Consider the following 25,986-nt stretch of genomic DNA (forward strand, 5'->3'; position numbering starts at 1 on the left):
GAGAGAGAGAGAGAGAGAGAGAGGACTGAGGACTGAGGACTGAGCATGTGCAGGTTCTTTAGGCTATATGAACGTCCTGTTGGCACATATTCACATGGGCAAACAGGCACACAAGGCTTACACTTGGTGTGATTATGAAGGGCTTAGCACAGGGCTGTTGATGTGTAGTATGTGGGATGCTTGAGTTTGCTTAACTGAGCATTCCTTCTCATGCATACTCGAATCGGCACATGGTTACTGGCATTGACAAACTCATCACACACACACATGTCGGGCGCAGTTGGCAGCTTAGTTCTAGGTTGCAGACAGATAGGCAGAGGAAGACATCCAACACATTATCATATAGTAATGCTGTTTCTCAGGTTTAAGCTAACTCTTTTTGCGTACCAACTCTGAGCTCCTCTCCCTGCGCCCGCCGTGTCCACTGCGATGAACGCTTCGCGCTCGGTCAGCATGGGAATCCCCACTCAAGTCCCTAACGGCACCGCGGTGAGTGCGGACACACTGGCCCCGTGGAATTACAGCGCAGTGAGCGCGCACAAGCTGATGGAGCTGCCCGCGCGAGCCACTACGGTAAGATGATGGAGTTTGTAGAACCATGTGTTTAGTGGTAGGGTGCGCACGGATTCTGATTCTTCTGTGAGCGTATATTACTCTGTTGTAACGTATATGATCATGTGTGTTGGATTTTAAGACAGTTGTATATTATCAACGCACACTAAAAATGGAAGAAAAAAAATATTGAAAGTTAACGCTTAGAGCGCGTGCGTAATCGGAGGAGTGTTGGGAAAGTTCATCCGTTTCAGCTTGTTTCAGGTGAAAGGGTGCGAATTGGGATGACTCCCTCCAAAAAGGTAGTCAAAACAAAGTACATGGAAGTATTTTTACATGCACATGTTATGTTTTAAACGCGCTTTAGTACGTTTCATTATCCACAAAAGTTAGAAGTTGCGTGTTGCGTCGACGATCATTCACTTTCGGTTATTTTTTTTAAACATGTCATTTTCTTGTGCTTAATTAGAAATTTAGTTACCAAACGTTTATTTTTTATTATTAATATCTGTATGAGAGGAACCTCAGATATTCAGTTTAATTCTCTCCAAATGGACGTGCAGGGATTTGCCTTATAAATGTTTTAGCTACTTAATCACGCCTCATTGTTACAGCCTCTGGAGAGTTAGATGTGCGTGGCATGGTTATGCATAGTTGATTCACACACAATTGTAAGTTTAATGAAGCATTGAAACGTATTGCTCGTGTCAAAAGATACAATTGAGACATACTGTCACAAAGGATAAACCAGGGAACTTCATGCTCGTTTTAATTAGGGACATGACCTAAAATTACTGCATGAAATGATGTTCAAAAAATCGTTAGTTGGAGTTGGAAAATTTCGAAATGAAGATAACTGTAGGCTATCCATTTTGTGAAATTATTTCGAGGACTGGAGTTATTGCTCAACAACATCAGAAATACGTTCCATAGGTATTTCTTTGTTTAGCATTTATTAAATAAAGTTAGTCTAAAGAGTAGTCTATAAAATGGCATTTTGTCTTTTTATTCTGCGTTTCACTGTAATGCCCACATGTAGCTACATGTAGCCTATTAATTTAGCCTACTTTTAGAAATACATTTTATGCAGGTTAGACACTCTAGTGTTCAAGAATAATTGAAGTGGTACTCATTTCTCATGGTGATAAAATGCAGACATATTTGGATCAAGTCTCTATATGTCTAATCTGTGTGGTGTCTTCGTGATAGTGCGCAGCTGGATTGCAGCTGTTCGCAATCACCCGCACACACACCAGAAGTGTTTCAACCCTGGAATTACTCAGCAAATGAGCTTTACCAGACCTAGACAAAGCAGACTAAGAATCAGCCATATTCAAATGGCAGTTATAAAAGTAGTCCTATAGGATCATGTGGGGATCTCGCACATGGGATTAATTTCTTAAAGAGGTAAACTATTCCTGGATATTTCCCGTTTGCCGATTAAAATGGGTTGCCTACTTGGGCATATAGAAAATTAATTCGGGAAGAAACAAAACAAATAAAATATACCAAACATGCATAATGTAGTGCAAGAGAGCAAAATTTTCATTGAACTATATCATTTCATCACATGAAAATTATATTGAAATAGCATAGTAATGAAGAAGAGCTTCATCCCATTTTAGGGCTTTAAAACCAATTTTTTCTAAAACATAATACTATCCAGGAAAACAAAAACTATTTGCTGATGCTTTAGTTCCACACAAATGTTAGGGTAATGTGTAGTGCCATATGAATGAGTGTTGGCATTTTTCAAACAGACTGGGGCAATGTTCCACTCATGAATCAATACTTTATTTATTTTTAATATCATATCTACAACACAGCTTGCATTAATATGCTAAGGTGATGTGAATACAAAGCTTAACCTCTTAATCTTCCATTTGCCGAATTTGATATTCTTCAATCCATGTAGCCTATTATTTTCTCAAACATCAATGGCAGTCATTGTAAATCTAACTAATTATTTTCACCCAATTATGGAGCACTATAAATTAGGGTATGGAATTATTTTCTGATCTGAACCTTGTGTCATTGTGTGTTGTTATCCCTGCTGCTATGTACTATTATTTTCTGTGTAACTGTTTTCACCTTCCACACGATTCTGGAGAGAATCGATGTGTGGGATATAAAAAGTGATGCAAATGTGAGTTTGAAAAGGAGCTTGATAGGAAAAAGGAAAGTTCATGGTAGTACGGGGACTACAGATAATACAGATATTTAAAACTGCACCAAATACATTTGTAATTGTTAGTGAGGCTCTCACAGTTTGCCAACAGCTATATTTGATCATCTATCAGTCAAACAGTTTATGTGATGATACTGCTTGACAATTAGCCTTTATATATTTGGTTGTCAGGATTTGAGGAGATGAGGCGAGGACTCAAGTGCAGGAAACAATGGCTTTTTATTAATAATAAAAATAAAACAAAATCTACCCTGAGGGCGAAAACAACACATACTTGACTTGACAACACACAGGAGGCACAAACAAATACGACGACAAACCAACACAGGACTGCAAACACAGGGAGACTAAATGGGGAGAGCAAACAAAGTATAACGAGGGAGGACAGGTGGGGCAAAATGAACCAATAATCTGGTAACAAGATGGGCGGGTTTAGACAATGAGCACAATCCATGTGCTCACACCAAACATGACAAACACATGAGCACATGGCAGCAAATACAATCACCAGACATGAACGCAGCTAATGAGAACACTCATAAGCCACACGTTCACACAAAACATGACAACATGAAAGCACACAGCCAAACACAAACACTTGTGATAAACACAAGCTGCGTGCAACACAGCACAAGACAAAGCACGACATGAAAGCACATGAAACAAGGCACAGACAAGACAAAACAGGAGTGTCAGGGCTCTGTCACAAAACCAAGAAAGAGGCTAGACAGAAGTGACAGAACCCTGACATTGGTTGCATAAATTCCCCAATCCAAAGGCCTGAAATAAAATTTGAGAGATGCCCATGTGGTCTCAAAATCAACAGGTGGAATCAGCTGCTTTTTTATATAATAAGGCAAAATACATGCATTTGCCCAACAATAAAAACCAGTGAAAATATCAATTGAGCATGTGTTTGTCTTCAACAATAAATGCTGTTTTACTCTGAAATCTTGAAAAGACAATAGTACAGGTTTTCCTGGTTAATTCATAAGGCCAACATGGCCCTGCGCTGCTTTAATGTTCTTCTGGATCTTTGACGGTTATAGGATTTCAGCCTAGCTTGGTATTCTGTTGGGAAGCACTGCTACAAAATGATTTATTACTGTAGCATTTTAATGTTTCTTAGACGTAGACTTCTCCTGCATGATTTGATAGAAACCTATACAATTTCTGAGCCCTGACTCCCTAATGTCAATGAATTTGACATTAAATGTTCAACCACTGGCTAATGTATTTGAATGTTGTCATACTTTTGGTATATAGATGTATATTTTAAACATCAGAAAGACTAAGACAATGAAAATAAGAGGGAGAGAGATTTAAACAGAACATCTGTTCAAGCTCCAGTGACTTTGCCGTGTCCTTCAAGGCTTCCGGACATTATCATTCTTCTCAACATCTGAATTGATAATTCTTCATTGTGGACAACATATTGTTGATTCTTTAGTACCACTACAATGCCATTGTTTATTCATATTTATGCATTTGATAGATGCTTTTAATTTTAGCACCGTACAGTTGTAAGGTAAATATTTTATTTGCACGACCTTGACGTTGCTAACGTTATACTCTACCAGCCTTAGCCATTAAAACACTAGTTCAGCTCCTGACAAAGACATGGAATAATAATGAAAGATGTGCTGTGTAAGATTTTCCTTCAAGTGCAAGTGTCATGTCAGATAAAGCAATTCAACTGAAATCTTTGCAATGAGATTGTTAGAAAATATATTTAACCCTCTGAAGCATTAATAATTTAATTATAAAAGGAACAATTAGGGCCTATCTTTTTACTTCAAAACAAGAATATTATCCTTCTCAATCTAATTTCACCAATTGCAATAGATGCTAATAGTAAATATTCCAGAAGTGCTTGGTGCATCAGAAATGTTGAATTTATAGAAGGCTAAATATTCCAGAGGTGCTTGGGGCATCATTTTGTCATAAACTGAAAAACACACAATGACATATAAAGAGGACAGTCATATAGAATTAGTGTAAGGCCGTGTGTCCACCAAAGTGTTTTTTTTTTCTTCTAAAGACAGCGTTTGTTTGTTTTTTCAGTTGTTTTAAATGGAAGCACCATTTATAGCCCAATCACGTTCCAGGGGGTAAAAATCCGCCTTCGGGGGGTGTGGTTGGGTGGTCGCTTCAACCCGCGGACTACAAAAACTGTATGTGACAACAGTGTAAAAGTAGCCCAGTATCACATCCTGCTTACACAATGACAAATCATTTAAAACAAGGGCCAGAGCAAATATTTCACATTATGGCGCCATTTTTATATTCAGAAACAAACTACCTGTGAAATCAGATAGTAACACTTCCACTGATATTCTGTATCATAGCCTCTCAACTGAAAGAAGCTCTCTCAAACACCTGTGGCTTGACGTTTTCAGAAGAACACCTGCCATTTTCAGTATGTTAAAGATGCTTTGTTGGACACACAGCCTAAGGGTCAAAGGTAACCACCCAGGGTATTTCGGATGTAGCATCGCACCCGGAATGGCTAAAAATGGCTTTCAAAGATTTGTCCACTGTTGTGAAGACACGCATCTGAGGGTTAAATAATGATTCACTACGGGACGAACTACCAATGAGATGGCAAGAAAAATGGGTCATTAGTATCAGTTAAAGCATGCATAGACTGAAATCATCAGCATCCGAGCTGCACATGTCAGAGTGCTTTTTGAAAATTGTCTCTCGATATATATCGGTATAATGTTTTTCCCTAATAATGTTGAATTCAACTCCACCTTCCCTCAGGAAAGTTCTTTCAGGAAATACACCCCTGTTCTTTGTGGAAAGGTCTCAGCTTTTGTTGGACTGGCGGAGTAGATAATCTCCCCAAAAATAACCTTATTTTCAAATCAGTGGATCAGCCATCCTTTATCACAGTTTCTGCTTGAGAAGTTTGGGGCCGTGGGCTTCAGAGATGTTCCTTACTGATCAGGAAACTGTCAGCTGACGGATTTGTAATTGATTGTGTGCTTTGCTCTTATCCAGACTGTTTCTACTAGCCATAAGCTTTGATAAGTAGGACGGCACAGACAAAAACAAGTTCATTCAACACAATCTGTTGCTCTCAGTCTTTTAAATAATGAAAACATATCAATAGCACTTAAACTGGTAAGTTATTTGGATTATTTAAACGGAATTCAATTTCGGATCTTAAATAGCATGGCATCAATCTCACTCAACTAATGGTACAAATAAGCTCCTTGTGCTGTGGTGAAGTTAAATTTCCTCTATATCCATTTCTGTCTTTCTGTCTTTTTCTCCTTGTCTCTTTATATCACTCACTGAATAGCAAAGTGATAGTGACATTTTAAGAGCACTTCTCATCAGAATCCTCCCTCCAAGTAGCAGCACATGCTCTTTTTCAAATCCCACATCGACAGTCCTTACATATGAGGATTAAAGCAAATATCAGTTCTGTCTCTTCAGATTAGGTGATATGACAGTCAAGGCCATGTGAATTGGATAGACTGCTTTCTGACTTGCTTTCTGGAGTCTTCGGAAATTGTGCCGTTGTTTTTTGGGTGGTTATTTCATTTGAATAGTTACTGCCTATATATTACTACCATTCAAAAGTTTGGGATTGTAAAGTGATCCACTGAAGGCAAGTGTAAATGAGAACCCAAGTGCAGTTTATTATAAACAAAACCAAACATGAAACAAAAACATGGCATGGCATGAAAACTCAAAAATCAAGACATGAACAGGACTCACAACAGTGGTTACAGGAAACAATACTTGACAAAGACACATGGCAAACATGAGGGCTTAAATACACAGACTAATGACAAGACGATGGACACCTGTGAACAATGACAAGACACATGGCAGGATCACATGACAAACAGGGAATCACATGACAGACATAGAAACATGACAGATCCCCCCCCTCTAAGGGTGGCTCCCGACACCCAAACAAAAGAAAAAATGTTCAAGGAGAGTGGTGGAGCGGTGGCGGTCTTGGGGAAGGGATGGTGGGTCAGGCCCGTGCAGGGGGACAGGACATGGGTCGTGGCATGGCATGGACGGGCCTGGGTCGTGGCATGGCGTGGGCGGGCCTGGGTCATGGCATGGCGTGGGCGGACCTGGGCCGTGGCAAGGCGTGAGCAGGCTGTGCAGGCAGCCAGGGCGGAGCAGGCTGTGCAGGAGGCCAGGGCGGAGCAGGCTGTGCAGGTGGCCAAGGTGGACCAGACAGTTCAGGTGGCCAGGGTGGACCTGACAGTACAGTACGGCTGTGCCGCCATGGTTCTATCAAGGGACCCACTGCTGAGGGCTCAGGTTCAGGCGTGGCGGTGGCCATCTTTGTCCGGAGACACTGGCTCAGCGGCAGACTTGGCGTGAACAGACTCAGAGTTGGCAGGCATGATGTGAAGAGACTCAGACTTGGCAGACATGATGTGAAGAGGCTCAGGCTTGGCAGGCATGAAATGAAGAGGCTCAGGCTTGGCAGGCATGACATGAAGAGACTCAGACATGGCAGACATGATGTGAAGAGGCTCAGGCTTGGCAGGCATGACATGAAGAGGCTCAGGCTTGGCAGGCATGACGTGAAGAGACTCAGACATGGCAGACATGACAGACATGACGTGAAGAGACTCAGGCTTGGCAGGCATGACGTGAAGTGGCTCAGGCTTGGCAGGCATTATGTGAAGAGACTCAGACATGGCAGACATGACGTGAAGAGGCTCAGGCTTGGCAGGCATGACAGACATGACGTGAAGAGACTCAGGCTTGGCAGGCATGACGTGAAGTGGCTCAGGCTTGGCAGGCATTATGTGAAGAGACTCAGACATGGCAGACATGACGTGAAGAGGCTCAGGCTTGGCAGGCATGACGTGAAGAGATTCAGGCTTGGCAGGCATGACGTGAAGAGGCTCAGGCTTGGCAGGCATGACGTGAAGAGACTCAGACTTGGCAGACATGGCGTGAAGTGGTTCAGGCTGAGAGGATACTGTGGGTTTGCAGTGTTCCTCATCCGTTAAACCCACAGTAACCCCGGATTTCCACCAAGTGCGGATCGGCTCCGCTGCGTGTCGGCTCCGTGCTCCGCCATCCTTCAATACCCACCAGGTCCGGATTTGTTGCAGAACGGCTGCGGCCATGACTGACAGCTGAAGTCACGAGGACCCGCGAGATCTCGTAAATTCACGTATGATCACGCGATATAAGTGCTGAATTGCTGCGGAGCTCTCCGGCATCCGGCAAAAATAGAAGCTCTGCGTATCTGCTCCGGAGGGCTGTGGATCGCCGGAGTCGTAACGCAGCCGTTCCGCAGTCAGTGAAAATACATACGTTGACTTTAATGGAAACCTATTGACTCCACCGCCGTTCTGGAGCGGATCCGCAGCCGTTCCGCAGTTGGTGGAAATTACCCCTAAGAGTTGAGCCGCTTAACAAAAAGGCATAGTCAATATACTGGGCCAATATACTAGATCCCCCTGGCAATCGAGACCGCACCGGATCGTCCAACAGCCCAAAACGAAAAATGTCCTTAAGAGCCACATCATTAAATTTTACCTGGCAACACAGTCCACAAAATTTCTCCACATACGTTTCCAGGGGAAGATTCCCCTGGCGTAGGTTTAGGAGGGCAACCGCTAGGTTCATTGTTGGAGGTCAAGTATTCTGTAAAGTGATCCACTGAAGGCAAGTGTAAATGAGAACCCAAGTGCTGTTTATTATAAACAAAACCAAACATGAAACAAAAACATGGCGATACATGAACATGAACATGAACATGAACATGAACATGAACATGAACATGACTCACAACAGTGGTTACAGGAAACAATACTTGACAAAGACACATGGCAAACATGAGGGCTTAAATACACAGACTAATGACAAGACAGGGGACACCTGTGAACAATGATCAGACAATTAACCAATGACAAGACACATGGCAGGATCACATGACAAACAGGGAATCACATGACAGACATGGAAACATGACATGAACAAACCCAAAACGTGACAGGGATCAGTTAGATTTTTTTTAAATGTTTCTGAATAAAGTCTCACCAAGACTGCATTTACAGTATTTGATATATAAAAAAAGTAATATTGTGAAATATTTTTTACAATTTAAAATATACTTTATCTATTTGAATATATTTTGAAATATAATTTATTCCTTATTATCAAAACAGTTGTGCTGCTTAATATTTTTGTGGAAACCATGAAACCTATGAGTTTTTGAAGTTTGAAAGATAATAATTTATTTTTAGTTAAATTTGTCAAATACTGATTTTTTTCCCCTTTTTTTGTTATTTTTGTTATACATTATATGTTAGTAGTGCAGCATGGGCATACAAATGACACTGTTTTCTGTGAATAAATCTACTCTGAGTTCCCTTAACATGATGGAAAAGACAAGGTAACAGTGAGGCTGTATTATTTTTAAATTTTCTATTTCAGTTTTGATTTTGAGTTCCTGTGAGTAACACCTGATTCCAGTTATAAATGATCACATTGTAGGAGAGCATCTTTGCCACAAACCATGATTTCTGCAAACCTCCCGCTGTGTAAAGAAAAAGCCCTGTAAATGAGAGGCACCAAAATGAAAAAGAAAAACACTGCATTCAAGAGCTGTGTGTTCATAGATAGCCTGATATATGTTTACATGGCTTTCCTGCATACAGACCTGAATGGGTGGATAGACAGGAATAGTGAGTGACTTGCTGAATCACATCTTGCAGGGTGTGAAATAATTGGAAGCAATTTTAATCTGTTGATCATTTTGGTATAGGTTTGTCAATTGATTGATCAACGGATTGTTGAGTGGTAGAAATGAATAACAATCTTGGCAGAGAATGTCATTCATTGCAACCTGGAATTGCAAACACATGCGTAATCATGTGCTGCAAATCAACTATTGTATTACTTTCGAGACCAATAAAGCAGAGTATCGCATGTTGGAGTGGATCAATTTAGGAAGTGTTCATGATTGACCAAAGTTAAATACAAGGTTCTTCACAAGCTTTACTGAAGCACAATGTTGCCTTCTTTTGTTCAGGGCTTTGGCTTGAACAAGTCTTTTAGACTGAACATGAAAAAAAATGAAAAGGCAATTTGTACTCTCTCTCTCTATATATATACATTTTCTGAAACAGTATTAAATGGTAAGTATTTAAAATCTAATTTAGAATCGCCATTTGGAATCTAATTTAGTCAAGACCCGCTCAAACATTCTTTTATCTGTTACTTAAAATTACATATTATCGCGCACTGACTAAAAACTTGGACGATCAAGAGCCATCTGATAGGATTAGTTGTGACCAAAAAAGATCAGCATTATCTTATCAAGGTTCTCACACCTGCTTTTGTTTTAAGCTTAATTTTATTCTCAGCTGGTTGTAGGAAATACAATCGGATTCATAGTTTAACCCACTTCTAGGATTCAAAATCCAATTTAAACCTGGATAAAAACAGACAGTTTTAGGATTTTTTTAGATTCTGCACTATTTCTAGATATAATCAATTAAGATCATACAAAGTCAGATGGTCAGATGTTCTTTTGATCATTTTCAAGAGCATGATCATCAGGTTTAATGCTAAATGTATTAAACTAAAACAGTGTTTTTGCAGAAAAGAAAGTTTTCAGCATTCTTCTTCCATTAGTAGTGGAGGGGGATCTACTTCAATGAGATGCTAAACTTATTTAAGGACCCATTTATTTTCCCTCTGTTATGTCATGAGCAAAGATGTCCACATACACACACAGTGCATTCATCTGCCGCTGATATGTGGCAGATTATAAACTCATTAGTTCTAAAATGTCCTCTTCTCTCACTTTGTATTCGAGATACTGAGCAGCCTTGCAATATCCACTATCTATGCCATCTCCATATCCCCTTCTTCAAAGGCTAGCCATAATCTTTTTTTTCCAGTCATTGTTCAGCAGAGTGTTTTATTTATGAAAAATGTCAAAGATTGCCATAATTTACTTGTCTGTATTACTCATCCATTGTATGCTCTAACTATGAAAGTGACCTATAGAGTGAATTCCACTTGTTTTGCTCTGGCTGGCTTCAGCCATTTGAGTCAATAGAGTGGTTCAGTGAATGATAGAAGCATAAATGGATAAATTGAGGCTAAAAGTGTCAACGCTAAGACGTTGACACTGGTGAATCAAACTAGTGTTTGATGTACTAATTGCCTCTTAAGAACTGAGCCTGACACAAGGGCGAAACACCAAAAGTGGGCACCGCTTGCCATTCTAAAAGCTTTTGTGTTCTCTGCGCACACTAATAAGTGAATGCAACAGCACAATCCACTGCGTCTTCAAAAACACTAAATATGTCTGCTTAATTCTATCTCAGCTGGCTATTGATGTATTAAATGGGTGTTCTAGAGGTTTTAGGAACTAGAGGATTTGAAACTGATGGTATCTTGGTGAATTAAGATATTAATAACTTTATAAGTAATGTAAAACTCAATTATTAAGTTTCAATGTCCTTTAGTACATTGTCCTGATCTGAATGCATCTCCTGGCATTCTTTTTTTTTTTTTTTTTCTCACTGCCCACAGGTGGCAATGGTGCAGGATGTTCGATATCTTTTCCCCACTGTGGATGTCCCAGACCACGCTCACTACACCATCGGCTCTGTCATTCTGGCTGTGGGCATCACCGGCATGGTGGGAAACTTCTTGGTCATGTATGCCTTCTGCAAGTGAGTCTAGGTTATATCTTGTTTGTGTGATAGCCAATTAAATTCATGTTAGATCTGCTCATCTGGAGTCATGTTTGCACTGCAAACTGCATATTAAGATTTAGACTGGGTTTTGCCAAACTGAGCACTGCAGGGGATTCATAAATTGATGAAAAGCTAATAGTTAATTACATATATATATATATAAAAAATTAAAGTTAGAATAAATTAATAATAAAAAAACAAAACAAAATAAAACACTTACTAAAAACTGCATATGACCATTAACCAGCATCATAGAACCTTGAACATGTGAACATGCTGTTATATTATTGAAATATTAAAAATAGTAAAATATTTATTTTGTATAAAAAAATTCTCAAAGTTTGTGAATCTCTGATTTAAGGCCTGTTCTCACCAAGAACAGTATAACGATAATGATAACTATATTATATATAACGATATCTTCCTGTTTATTCTAAGTGTGCTGCAGTTTTGTCGTCTGGCACTTTAAATGCTTGAGCTCTTTAAAGCAGGAAGGATTCTGATTGGCTGATTCATCAGCTGTTCTGAAAGTGATTCCAAATGATATTATTTCTCGGTGCTGTTATCGTTATAGTTATGGTATGGACTTTTCTCTTTTATATTTAGAATGATTTTTAGAACTACAGTATATCTTTATCATTATAGTTATTGTCCTTTCTAAATGAGAGAAGGGAACAGAAAATATGATGTTATTATATAAAACCTAATTAATTATTATATATGAATATGATGTGTATATAATATTAGATCCATTCATACAATATATTCTATTTAACATTATTGTATATAAATAAAACAACATAAAACACCACTCCCATTGATGAGCTTCTTCTTTCTTTGACAGTTTTTGACAGTTCTTTTGTGCATCTTTTCAGGAGTAGGAGTCTGAGGACACCTGCCAACATGTTCATCATTAATCTGGCTGTAGCTGACTTTCTGATGTGTGTCACTCAGACACCAATCTTCTTCACCACCAGTTTGCACAAGCGATGGATCTTTGGGGAAAAAGGTAATCCAGCTGTCAGAAAATCATGGGCACTTGATCAAACCCATGGTTCATTTCCCAGCATTCAAAGCTGCGCGCACAGATGCTAAGAAACAGTGAGATGTCAAGACAACTTTGCAGGGCATCTTTTAACATCAGATTATCTTCACGCGACTGATTCTAGTGCAGATGAGAAGAAAGAATAACAGATAATGATAAAGGATCTCAGCTGGAGAGGGATTATGCATTGATGCATAACTGTATCCTGGTGAAGGAGAAGAAACACCTTAGTGTCCAGAGAGGTTAAAGCGTATCTAGAAATGAATCAGTGTTCGGTTAGCTTGAACTCTGCAGGCACTGGAAAAATGTTTTCGGCTCACCAGATAGTCTGATGAATCAGTGCTCAGAAAAATAATTAGGGATCAGTTTGGCTGTTTTATCAAGCTTTGTTCCATGGGGAAAACAGTGATTATATTTTCATCATCATAGGAAATATAAAATCAATCACATTAAATGAACCGTTTAACACAAGTTACGCTTTTTGCGGAACTAACAAAGCTAATTTGTTTATAGTACCTTTTCTGACTCGTATGATTTAATTGATACATGATCATTTTTCACTGTAGTTTCTATGTTTCTAGTAGTTTCTAAAATCAGAGGTTTGCTTTCCTGATCAGACAAAACTGAAAAAAGTCAGAAGGGAACTGAATGACTGCTTACAGATTGTTTCAATTGCTAACAAGCATCTGTCAATACTGAAGCCACATCTATGCGGACCAAACTGTGAATCGTTTTCCATTTCTTTCACACAAAATGCATTCAATGACCACATTTTCCAAAATCTATGAACACTTTTGTCATTCATAATTCACAATCTGCAAAACACTATATTTGCATGACATTTTTTGAATGCTAACACACTGCTTTCAAAACTGATTGAAAGCACATTCAAATCAGAATGATTGCAAACTCTGTGCATTTCTGCAGTAATTCTGCAGGGCCGACTACAGCTGGGACTCCAAAACGGCACATACGAGAAAATTACAAGTACATTTTTTCAATTGCTAATAAGCATTGTTTAATACTGAAGCCACATTTTCAAAACTTAGTTTTTTCAGGATTTTGTTGTTGTTTAAACTTCTTATTTTTTGCATGTAAATTACTATATGGAAAGATATAGAAAAAAGCAAATAGCTACACTGAAAAAAAATTGGAGTAGGATTTACTTGAAAAAAGCTAGGCAACTTTTTCCACTCAGAAAATGCTAGTAAATTTACAAAGATTTGCCAAGTAAAAACCTAAACATATTTATCAGTAGCTTTAATTAGAAATCTTTACGTTAAATTTACTTGGAATATGGAATTAAGTAAACTTGACTTAACCTAGTTAAGTGAAAGTAACAAAGAAAATAAGTAATTTTATCTTGGCTAGTTAAAGGTTGATTAATATCGATTTAGTTGAAATTTCCTTTGCATTACATTTGACTCAAACAATAATATTGAATTATACCAGTCATTTATAGTATGTGCTTTACTTAGATTATCTAAGTAATTAATACTACAGCATGTCAGATGTTAAGCTTCATGTGAATGCAAAGACCTCAATACTTGGTAGACAATACACAATGACGGTAACATTTGATGGATCATTTTTGTGTTTGAATGTGTCATTTTGAGCAGAAATTTTACTCGAAATGTCACAAAATGGCAAGTTACTAATCCTGACAACAAAAGCAATGATAAAACAGTGTAAATACAGCTGGAAACAGTGAAAAATGAACCTCATTAATTATTCAAGGTCCAGTGCATGATGGGAACCCCAGTATCAGAAAAGTTGAGTAATTTTTACTTAATTTTATTGAGTTGATATTTACGCTTTCATTTCTACTCGCTTGAATTAAGTACTGATATGGAATTTACTTAGTTTTTTTAATTCTTGCCTGAACTAACTTTTTCATGTAAATTACATTGGGTTTTTTTTCAGTAGTATTTACTTCACCAAAAAATAATTTTTTACAGTGTACATTTCTCATTCATTCTTTATGCTGTAATACAGTCAGTAAAATGAAAAGATCTTATTCTTTTCATATAATGAATATTTATGTGAAAAACAAACATTCAAACGTTAAAAATAAAAGTTCATCATGAATGTAATGTTCCCTGTTGCTTGTGTTTTTTAGGTCAGTGTGTTATGAATGAAATATATGTTTTCTGAATGAGAATTGTTGCCAGTGTTATGGTGGACCGAGTTTATTTTGAGACATATATGAAGTGTTTTGTTGGTGTGAGTGAGTTTTGAAGGCGAGATTAACTGATTGGCCAAGATTCATCTTGGAAATGCAGACTATATGAAGAGTTTTGAAAAAGTGGCTTCAGTATTGACCGATGCTTGTTAGCAATTGATAAAAACTGTAACGCTATAGCCAGTGTCTCCAAACTATTTTGACAGTATTATTGTTTCGTATTGTTTAAAAGTTTATTTCACATTTGTTCAGTTTGTAGTCCTAAAACCCAGAGGAGAATTTGCATATTGAGACATTTTAGTGCATCACGACTGAACCGCTCCATACAAAGGCATTATATTACAAATGTGATCTCTCATTATAGAGCTCTCTTAAATATATTATTTCAGTTAGAAATTTCAATATTTAATATTAATATACAGGTACGTGGAATTTATGTGGTGCTGTAATGCTAGGCTTTCAAATAATGGCACTGATAAAACGTTAGGTCATCCGTGGATCCCTTGATCACTGATGGTTTAAATTCCAAACCTTTTAAGCACTTAAAGTGTGTTCTTTGAAGTGAAGTAACTGCTGTATGATTGATGAAGTGGAATGAGCTCACTCAAACTCTCTCGAGGTCTCTCTTCAACCTGAGGTATCTGTGAGAGATCTGCCATGCTTCTTCTGAATGATGTTCCTTAAAAAGCCCTCTTGGTGTCGAGAAATGTGACATCAGGACCCACTCACAGAAAACTATGAAACACCCATCCATATGATCATATGAGTTAGACCCCTTTGCGGATCTTAAAGCTTACTAGATTAGAATTTGGCATGCTTTATTTATCTCCTTTAGACATCATCTTGTTTATAATAACTGAAAATCTTGCAACCACCTACAGTCATACATTGTTCATATTGCTTCATTGTTAACATTTTATCCAAGGTGTTATTGTAGTTTTATAAGCAGAAAATCATTGCTCTGCAATACTTAAAATTGGATTGCAATTTTCTGTTTGGTCAATTGTCATTCTGTGGTCAAGTATTATTTTTTTTTATGAGTGCTATAATGAGTGCAACCAATTTAATTATAATTAGGCTAATGTTCAGTCAACCAGCCATTAATAGCAAAAATATAAACCTTTCAGGAAGATCATGTTTATACATTATCTCTAGCTACACTGCACTGCACTTATATATACACAATATTCAAGAATTATAAAACAGTAGGCAGGGCTATAATTGTCAGGATTTGAGTTTATTTGTTCATGTTTAGAGTTTGTTTTGGACCTGTTTTTCTGTTCAGTTCCTGTCTGAGTTTTATGTCAATCTCAGTTTATTTCCTAGGTAATCTTCTACCCGTTAATTAGTTCAGTCTTCCTCCATTCCCTGCCTGTTTGTATCCTTGGTTACTGATTGTGTTAGTCCTTCGTTCATGTGTCTTGTTAATTAGCCTCATTAGTTCCTCAGTAGTTGTTTGACTGTGTATTTTAGCCTGAGTTTAATCCTGTCTAGTTGTCTGTCTGTTCCGTGTTTTAGAATTCCGAGTATCTGTTGTAGAAATCCGAGTTTGAGTTTGTGATTAATAAAGACTGCTGCATATAGATTTCTTCTCTGCTGCAACCAGACCTGTGACAATTAAAGATGAGTTCCCAGCAATATTTAAATTAGTAGCCAATAAATATGGGATTTTCAATGACACGTTTGTACCTTTTTCCAATCTGTACAGTGAAAAACCTGTTCACATCAGTGACAATTCCAAGTAATTATAGATTCGCAGGGTTACAGGGATTTTCATTATTATTATAATTACGCATTTACAGTTGCCAGTACACCTTGAATGAATTAACAGGTATTTCTGTGTTGATAAGGGAAAAAAATAGTAAGCCGTTTTCAGGAGCATGAGTGAGGTGGTTGATTTAAATGTACTCTTTATGGCCTGTGGTATGATTTATTACTCATAAGAAACAATGTGAAGGACTTGCTTTATGAATGCAGTGCTGGATTACATATTTGGTGCATTATGAAATGCAATAATGTTTCTTTTTACAATATTTCTTGGTATTTCTCTCTCTCCACAGGCTGTAAGTTATATGCATTCTGCGGCGCTCTGTTTGGTATCTGCTCAATGATGACGCTCATGGTTATTGCGGTTGATCGATACTTCGTTATCACTCGTCCTTTGGCCTCGATTGGCGTTATGTCACGCAAACGAGCCCTGTTGATACTCTCCGCTGCTTGGCTGTACTCTATGGGCTGGAGCCTGCCCCCATTCTTTGGATGGAGTAAGTGCTTAGGGGCATTTTGTCTAAGAAGACAAAAGAGGCATTTCATTTTGAAACTGTGTATAAGAAAAAATGTGTTTTATATTCACAGGTGCGTATGTTCCTGAAGGTTTGCTAACATCCTGTTCGTGGGACTACATGACCTTCACTCCTTCAGTACGCGCCTACACAATGCTGCTCTTTACATTTGTATTCTTCATCCCCCTCTTTGTCATCATGTATTGCTACTTCTTCATCTTCAGGGCCATCCGGGATACCAACAGGTAAGCACTTTTACCACTTCTGTGAGCGTGTTTGACCACAGGTCAGAACCAGAAAGAGGAAGTATGCCATTTTTTGTTAAGGGCAATTGTATTATTTATCAAAAAGAGATCAATTTTAGATTAGTGCTGTGTTACGGTATTCTTTACAAAAGACAAAGATGATCAAATCTGTTTGTACGCTTTGATGCATGTTCCGTCTCTTCCTGTGTGTACTGAATCTGTTTGTTTACATGTCTATATGATGGGAATAACAGAGCTGTGGGAAAAATCAATGGAGAAGGAGGACTCAGAGACTCTATCAAGAAGATCCACCGGTTGAAAAATGAATGGAAGATGGCAAAGATAGCGCTTATAGTGATCCTGCTGTATGTCATCTCTTGGTCTCCATACTCATGTGTAGCTCTTACTGCTTTTGCTGGGTAAGAATCAACATGTCTTGCACCCACAATCCATAGCTTTTTTTTTTTTTTTTTTACATCCTTGTTGAGTATGTTATTTAATTAGCATCGACTTTAGTTAGAAGCAACTTAAACTGCTAAACAATTTTGACAGATAAACGCACACTTTGGTTGTCACTGTGCTTACACATGATATTGACCATTAGAGATTTCAGTTATTTGTTCAGACAGTACAAAGACTGTCTAGACCTTCAAGGCAGAAATAAGTTATATTAAAAGAGCAGATATAGTTTTAAATTAAATATAATAAAATGATCAATTTATCTGAATCCTATAATATAGTGTGTTCCATGTGAGAAGCAGATATTTTTCAAGGTAGTTATGTGTAGCCAAAGAGCTAGTGATGGGTCATTCATGAACGAAAGACTCGGAAAAGTAAAGTAATTATTTATGTTTCCTGTAAATTATTTTTGACTGCATTATTATGATTTCTTAATTCAGAATATGATCAAGATTGCATAGGTGGATGTGTTCAGGGAATTTGCCTGTTAAAAGTATAACATATAAAGCCACTTAAATGAACAGAATGACTCAGAGAAAAAAGATTTGTTCATTTTGATGAACGAGATCGAACAAGAGAGTCAGTAAAATGATCCGAACTTCCCATCACTACAAAGAGCTAGCAAGCTACCTGATACCTGTGCCACGAATATAATATTATTTGTCACATTTCTAGTTTGTTTTGTTCTGGATCTGTTTTTCAGTTCGGTTCATGTCTGATTCTCATTGTTAATCTTCTAGTCTGTTAATTAATTAAGTTGTCCTCCGTTCCCTTCCTGTTTGTTTCTATGGTTTCTGATCGATTTTAGTATTCTGTTCAGTTGTGTCTTGTTAATTAACTCATCAGCTCCTTTGTTAGCCCTCATGTATTTAAGCCCTCAGTTTCAGTCCGTTCCTGGTCTTGACATTTTGTTGTTATAATATCAGGTTTTCTCAAGCTTGGGGGTTCATGAGTGGTTTGTGAGGGAACTGCAGGTGTTCATTAATTGATAAAAGAAAATAATTAAATCACGAAAATGTCAAATAAAAAGAAAAAAGAAAAAAACAATTTAAAAATGAAACATTTAGTAAAAGATTAAATATTTAATTTCTTTACCTGCATGTTAACATTAGATAACCATAAGCAAGCAAATATATTAGAGGTTCATAATCTTTAATAATATAAAATTATATAAAAGACTCTACTCTTTTAGTCTCATGATTTCTTCCATCACCGCCTTCTTCCATCAACCCCTCAGAGAAAATGTGTCACAGACTGTGGAAAAAAAAATGCACTGCCATGTTTTCATCAGACTTCCTTTGACAGATTAATGATCACATGTACCTGATGCTACATTTCCTAAGGACTGTATGGTTTTACTCATTTACCAATCTAAAATGTCTGTGTGGAGCTGCGATGTGATGTCATGCAGGTTTGAAGAAATGAATGCATTATAATGTGTAATGTTATGTCCTTTTTACTCTTTCCATAGATATGCTGACATGCTCACACCGTACATGAACTCTGTGCCTGCTGTGATTGCCAAAGCATCCGCCATTCACAACCCAATCATCTATGCCATCACTCACCCCAAGTACAGGTATGATGATGCTGATGAGAGTAAGCCTTTTTACATAGTTATCTATTCTGCTGCATTTAAAAAGAATTTGCAGTATATTCATGGATACTAGTTGCTAACTTGCTAGTTGCGCATTCTCATTTATTTTAACAGTTTGTTTCAATTATATGGTGATTATAAACTGTAACTTCACAGTGAACAGCAGCACAAAATAATTTTGGTATAACAGCATAGTGTTTTTGTTTCAATAAATTGTTGTATTGTGGTGTAACCAGTGGCACACAATGCCAAGCGTGATGTGCGGCCAGCTCCACCAGTTGTAAAACACTTCGGTTCTGCGTTGTAGAGTTAGACACAGTACAGCAGGCGGCGATTCATTTGGAATCTTTTATTCATCCCCTGATATAAAACACAAATAAGCAGCTTCTTTGAGAGTGAATTGCCTTGTTCTCTATAAAATAAATATGCACACTGATCACCATAAGCTCTTATTTTCACATATTTAGCAGAAGGTAAAAATATAACTCAGAGTAAAATGACAAAAATAATCACAGGTAAGTAAAATAACATTATACACATCAAAATATAGATTTAAAAGCAATAATTACAATAAATATTAAATAAGATTATCAGAAGTAAAAAAAAACTACCTCTCCCGTGAGATTACAATGTAAAAGGGAAGAGGATTAAACAGAACAGGAAGTTATTGTAGCGCTAAGTCCACAAAAGATTAAAATAAAACAAGTTTTTAGGCAACTGAATATCCGTGACAGTTACGTTGATTTGTGACATCACAATTAAAGGAGAAAGCACTCATTTCGATCAGGCAGCTACATCAGGTATATAAATGAACAATTATGTGTGAAATCTACTTGATGATACATCTATTTAACAGTATAATTTCTATACCTGTTACAGTGGCAGAAAATTAAATTACCAAGCTTACATGATTTTATTTATAAAACCAGTATACACACACTATAGGGGTCGGTAAACTTTATCATTTTTCATTATTATGCTCACCAAGGCTGCATTCAAAAACAGTAAAATGGGGAGATATGATAGCATATTGACGCACTGAAGCACACCGATTCAGTTTCCATTGCAAAGAGACCTGTCCAGTGAAATGAAACATTGTTCCACAAACATGCATGCTGCGTGCTTCAAGGCCAGACAAACCCAAATTGATCAGCGGCTTTATGTACAGAGTGCTAGCACAAATACCTTGAGATGACAGAGGCAGATTCTGACCTTTAAAAGTCAGCTTTACTTCAGATTGATCTGCTCTGGATGCATTGGGCCATGTGTTGCTCATAACAGATCTGCGGTGAGCTGCACAAGATTAATGCCTTGTGATGAAGCAACTAAATAATGAGGTCATCATTTGCCCATTCCTATTGTCTCAATATGACATCCTTTTAAAGGATTGATCTGAACTGTTAAGTCTGGTTTTGAAATAAGAAACAACAAACACAAAATTCCATCGCCACTTCAGTCACTTATTTCATTGACAGCTCTGGAAAGTCGATGTGAATTGCAATTTGACATTTCCTACATTTTCCCGCCCTTTTTCACAAATCACCCCTTTCTTTCTTTCTCTCTCTCTCTCCCAGGTCTGCCATTGCAAAGTACATACCATGTCTGGGAGTGCTGCTGTGTGTACCTCATAGAGACCGGTTTACGAGCAGTAGCTTTATGTCCACACGACGCTCCACTTTGACTAGCCAGACCTCTGAGACCAGCACCAACATGAACCGTGCCGGGAAAGCACGCTTGTCCTCGGTGTCTGACAGCGAGTCGGTAAGAAAACAACTTTTGGCAAACAAACTCTATACAAGAATTTATATATATTAATTTCTGAACCCTGCAGTTAATAATGTTGACCAAGTACTGTAATAGGGACGTCACCAAGTGAACTGAATTGCCTTAAAAGGATCACCACGCCAAAATGAAAATTCTGTAATCGATTGCTCACCCTCGTTCCAATCCTGTTTGAATTTTTTACCAAACAAGAAAATATTCTGAAGAATGTTGGTAACCAAACAGTTTCGGTTTCCATTGACTTCCATTGTATGGACAAAAACAAACAAACAATGAAAGTAAATGGGAACTGAAACTGTTTGGTTACCAAAATTCTTCATAATATCTTCTTTTGTGTTCTGCAGAAGAAAGAAATGTATACAAGTTTGGAACAACATTGCGTAAATTATGACAGAATTTTCATATCCCTCGTGTAATATGTCGGCCAAACATTCTCTTATGCATGCCATTGTGTAAAGTATGTTTCTGGCCTTCCTCATTCAAATGATCACAGAAATCTCACAATTATTTTTATTTGATTTTTATTTAAGCTTAAATCGTGCACTTCTCCTTATTGGATGAGCATTGAGTGTTTGTTGTGTATGGACAGGGCTGGACGGACACTGAGGCAGATCTCTCCGGTGTGACTTCACGGCCTGCTAGTCGTCAGGTCTCATCTGACATCCGGAAAGATCCGTCAGATATCAAGCACACCAGCTCTCTGAGGCTGAAGGTCAAGAGCAGAGACTCTGGTATCTTCGACAGAACCTCAGCTCAGAGTCTAACTGAGCCGAGCGTGAACCGGACCAGTGCATACATCAGTGTAAGTAAAAGTCTTCAATAAGTGTCATATCTCACCTCATTAATCAGAAGCTTCTCAGCTCACTCAGCGCTCCTTGATTTATGAAATTAGGAAGCCCACATTCATTTTTAGAGAGGAAACGACTTCATTTGGAAATTTAATTCCATCCTTTATATCTTGAAGTTCACTGCCCTGGTTTCAGTCAGCGTAGTTCGTGACAAAAGTGTCCTTAAAAGTGTGCATGGTTGTATGTGCTAATGATGCTCTTCTGTTATTTCGTTTGACTGTACATAAAGTTTGAGAGAGAGATTTGTACTTCTTTCTCTTGCTTTTCCCTTACATGTAGCAGTGCGGAGCTTTCTAAAATCTACACACAGTTGTTCTTGCTCTGCAGATAAAGATGTTTTTTTTAATTCAGCCTCCTGGTACTGCTCAATAATGATACATTTTCTTTTCCACTTGAATAATAAATCATGAGGGAACCTTATCATAAATAACACTTATTATCGAAAGTCACTTCTGAATCTTCAGGACGGAACATTCAGTGCGGCCATTGTAGTCTGTTTCCCAAAGAAATGACTCTTTTGAGACACTTCTTTTTAGTGAATCAGAAACAGTGCAACCAGTGTAGCCTGATTCTCAAACGATTGACTCTTATTAAAAAGGTGCCATTAGTGAATTAAACACAATGAGAATCAACTAATGTACAAACAGTCAGTCAATCTAGTCCGATTCCTAAATGAATGACTTGCAGAACAAATTAATGGTGAATCAGAAATGTACAGCTCAACTAGTGCAGTCCAATTTGTAGTACAAACGACTCCTACAAGCCAGTTATTTCTAGTGAATCAGAAACATACAGTGCAACCAGACCAGTTCCAGAAAGAATCATGAATGAACGACTCTGAGTCAGTTCTTTTAGTAAATCAAATCAACAGAATACAACTAACTGTGAAACTCAAATATGACTGATTGGTTGTTATATGAAAAAAATATAAAATTAAAGAAACGTGTTATGCTTTTTGCCAGTATTAGTTTTTATAAAAATGAAATTTTACCACATTCTTGTTTTTTATTATTATTATTATTATTATTATTATTAAATATATAGTTAAGGCCAATTATTAGATTGCATTTATATGGCTTTAATTTAAAAAAAAATAGGAAGCATTTTACATATTTATTGGTTTTATTTTATATTATTTTAAACTATAATATGATCATATGGTTTGTGGCATTTTATAATTTTGCATTTAGAATTTTTATTTGTCTGAACAGAACTGTGACCCATTTTTGGATGGCGACACGCCATTTGAGAACCATTGAGCTACTTCACTGAAGGGACTGTACAACATAAAGTAATATCAGACAACTCTCTCATATTAATGGACTTAAACAAATCCTGCTTTTGCGCCTATCACCAGTCAAAAGGATATACAATGTAATAACGTTGTTTCTAGTTTCCAGTCACAGACACTTGATTCTAATAAAAGATCTGCTCAAAAAGTTCTGTTCATTTAAAAAATGGTAATCAAATTGATTCCACTCCTAAAGGCTCATTTTGTTAATATAATGTTATTGCACACAGGTCTTGAGCCAGTAGAGCATGTGAAAGATGTACAGTGTGGATCAGTGCGCATGACGTTTCTTTCAAGTGCAGGCTTGAATGAGGGACCATTACATTGATATTAAGCTTGCTTTAATTCTCCTGCCCTAATCTGCTGGTTTTAGAGAGATAATCCCCATAAACAGAAGCTCATCTCATGTCATCAAGATGAACAGCATCAGCGTGTCCACTGGGTGGCACCTTCTGCTCTGCCCTTCCACCTTTTTCTTTTGACTGGTCACAGTCCATTTAAACACTGTGCAAACTTAATCAGTGATTAAATATCTGGAATTTAAGAATGAGAAAGAGAAGTGCTGAACTATGCAACTATGGCAAACCCTCATAATCGTCAATTTCATTCGTATCTCCCCTCTCCCTCTTTCAGATGGCAGGCGACCAAGAAGAGATCTCCATGGCTGAGGGGAGCCTGTCCAGTTGTCTCTCGTCCTCTGTAAGTGCTCTTTTCGGACTGGGTTAGGTTCTAAATGACGTTTGAGTTACAATTATTAACATAGGATCCCAGTCACTTCATGTACTAATTCAAATGGGATTGATATATCTCTATCTCTATCTATATATATTAGTTATTTAAAATTGTATTTATTTATTTCCTCACTCACTGTCTTTTCTCTGTCTACATTTAGCCAGACATAGTCTCAGACAAAGTTGATGAGAAAAGACTGTTGGTTCGGATCCCTTCCATCATTGTGACGTCAGAGTCCAGTCCAAGCCTCCTCTCGGTTGGGCGCAGTAGTGGCTCCTCCAGACAGCTCCCAGGTGCTTCGGTGGAGGAAGCCTCTGTCACTGTGGATCCTGCTGGCATTGACTGAATACGGGCTACACTACCACTGACTTATACTTAAGGACACAATCTCAACAAACTCTTTGTCATCTGACTTGTTCCTTCCACCATTTTGTCTCCTTTACACAGGGCTCAAAATTGAACCTGCATGCTGTTACAACTGACATCTGAAATTTGGCAGTGCTGTTATTGTTGTATACTTTTGCCTGTTTCGAGGAGGACAATGGGTGACCACAGCCTACAAGGTGAACAAGGTCTGTATTTCTATAGGAAAGTAGGGGTCAGGACACCCTTTCGGGCTTCTTTCAGTGGTGTGGAGATGATCCTCTCCTCTCAGGGAAGAATTCGACAGTTCTGAAAAGCAGCAAACAGTGATTCAGTTGTGGATTAACACTGCTCTGAATGTTTTCAGATACATCCATCCCTTTAGTGAGATGCTTCATGCATTGAAGGTTGTGCTTTAGGCCATTGGAATAAACGGTTCCCAGTGCCTGCACAAGATCAAACACAACACATGATCTGTGACTTGAAGATGCAAACGCCTAGTTTTTACCCAGCCAGAGATTTTAGTCTCACTATGAAATGTAGAGAAATATGTAAAAGTGGATATTTTGATGTTTCTTTAAAGGTGAAGTGTGTAATTTCATGTACAAATGTAAAAATATTTTCATTGTAATGGCTGATAAACGATAAATGGCCGATACTTACATTCTATGCTATTTTTGTCTACATTATTAAAAAAAAGAAAAAAAAAAAGTTTTAAATGATACAAGTGAATTTAGGCATCACAGCATTATAATGTACAGTCTGAAAAATGGATATAAATTTTCCGATTTGATAAAGATTACATTTATCAATACTTCAAAACTACAGATATATTGTGCACCCTTAATTTTAAAATTGAAAGATAAATAAATAAATAATTTAATAAAACACTTCAGCTTTAAAGTATCAGGTATTCCCACCAACATATTCATAACGAAATAAGCACTTTGAGAACCAATGACCAATGATTTTTCTTGCTGCTGATCAAAATACATTTTTTGTCTTGATTATAGTTTATATATATATATATATTTTCCCCAGAACTGTATGGCCAATACGTATATTTGTCTATTGAATGTTAATACGAAAGTTTGCTCAACAAATGATCTTGACTGTATGATTTTTAATGCTTTTGTGTTGTGCCATGTTTCTCTATCCACATGTGAAAATCCCCATGGCTGTGATCACCTGCATGCTTTCTTAATGTAAAATAGGCTTTTTTTATAGAAATATTTGGTTTTAAATGTTTTTCATTCTCTGTGCAGGCTACAATAACATCAAAACCCCTATAAATGTGAAAATTGTCTTTTAAATTCAAATGATTGGTCTCAGAGCCTGTGGCTGTAATGAACTGTACCTTTCAGATGCCTTTCTGCTGGATTTCAGAGATGCAGTAGTGGGATTAATATGCCAGTTTCTGGGAGTCCTTAGGGATTAGAGGGGAAATGCTTTTAACAAGATTAGTTTGGGGGAAGTACTCAGCCAGAATGCTCCATTGCTTTTAAAGGCTGCTGTGTTCTCAAAGTTACATACACTTTCTCATATAATGGTCTCCTTTTTTACCTTTTTTTTACCTTTTTCGTTTTGAGGTAAATATGCTTTGTAGATGTTTTATGATTTTCTATGGGGTACTTGGCCTGCATATTTACTGATGTTGCCAGAATGTTCACCTGATTAGCAACTCTTCATTTAGCATGGATACACAT

At 37.5% G+C, this 25,986-nt stretch overlaps 1 protein-coding gene across 1 annotated transcript; it reads left to right on the forward strand.

The window, feature by feature from the left end:
- opn4b (opsin 4b) lies at positions 1-25,599 on the forward strand. Its single transcript, XM_084134812.1, has 11 exons — positions 1-573; positions 11,288-11,430; positions 12,330-12,463; positions 16,742-16,945; positions 17,037-17,208; positions 17,463-17,627; positions 19,139-19,246; positions 20,839-21,025; positions 21,636-21,848; positions 23,819-23,884; positions 24,078-25,599. Exons 1-11 carry the CDS (start codon positions 430-432, stop codon positions 24,261-24,263), a joined length of 1,722 nt encoding a protein of 573 aa, XP_083990938.1. The 5' UTR covers positions 1-429; the 3' UTR covers positions 24,264-25,599.
- Positions 25,600-25,986: the final 387 nt, after the last annotated feature.

The sequence above is a fragment of the Abramis brama genome, assembly GCF_963993115.1.
Source record: "Abramis brama genome assembly, chromosome: 14".
Taxonomy (NCBI): domain Eukaryota; kingdom Metazoa; phylum Chordata; class Actinopteri; order Cypriniformes; family Leuciscidae; genus Abramis; species Abramis brama.

Bases quoted from the DNA above. Each gene is read 5' to 3' on its own strand.
- opn4b (XM_084134812.1), top strand. From the start codon at position 430: ATGAACGCTTCGCGCTCGGTCAGCATGGGAATCCCCACTCAAGTCCCT. The intron at 11,431-12,329 runs GTGAGTCTAGGT...GCATCTTTTCAG, and splicing joins GTCATGTATGCCTTCTGCAA to GAGTAGGAGTCTGAGGACAC. The intron at 17,209-17,462 runs GTAAGCACTTTT...TGGGAATAACAG, and splicing joins GCCATCCGGGATACCAACAG to AGCTGTGGGAAAAATCAATG.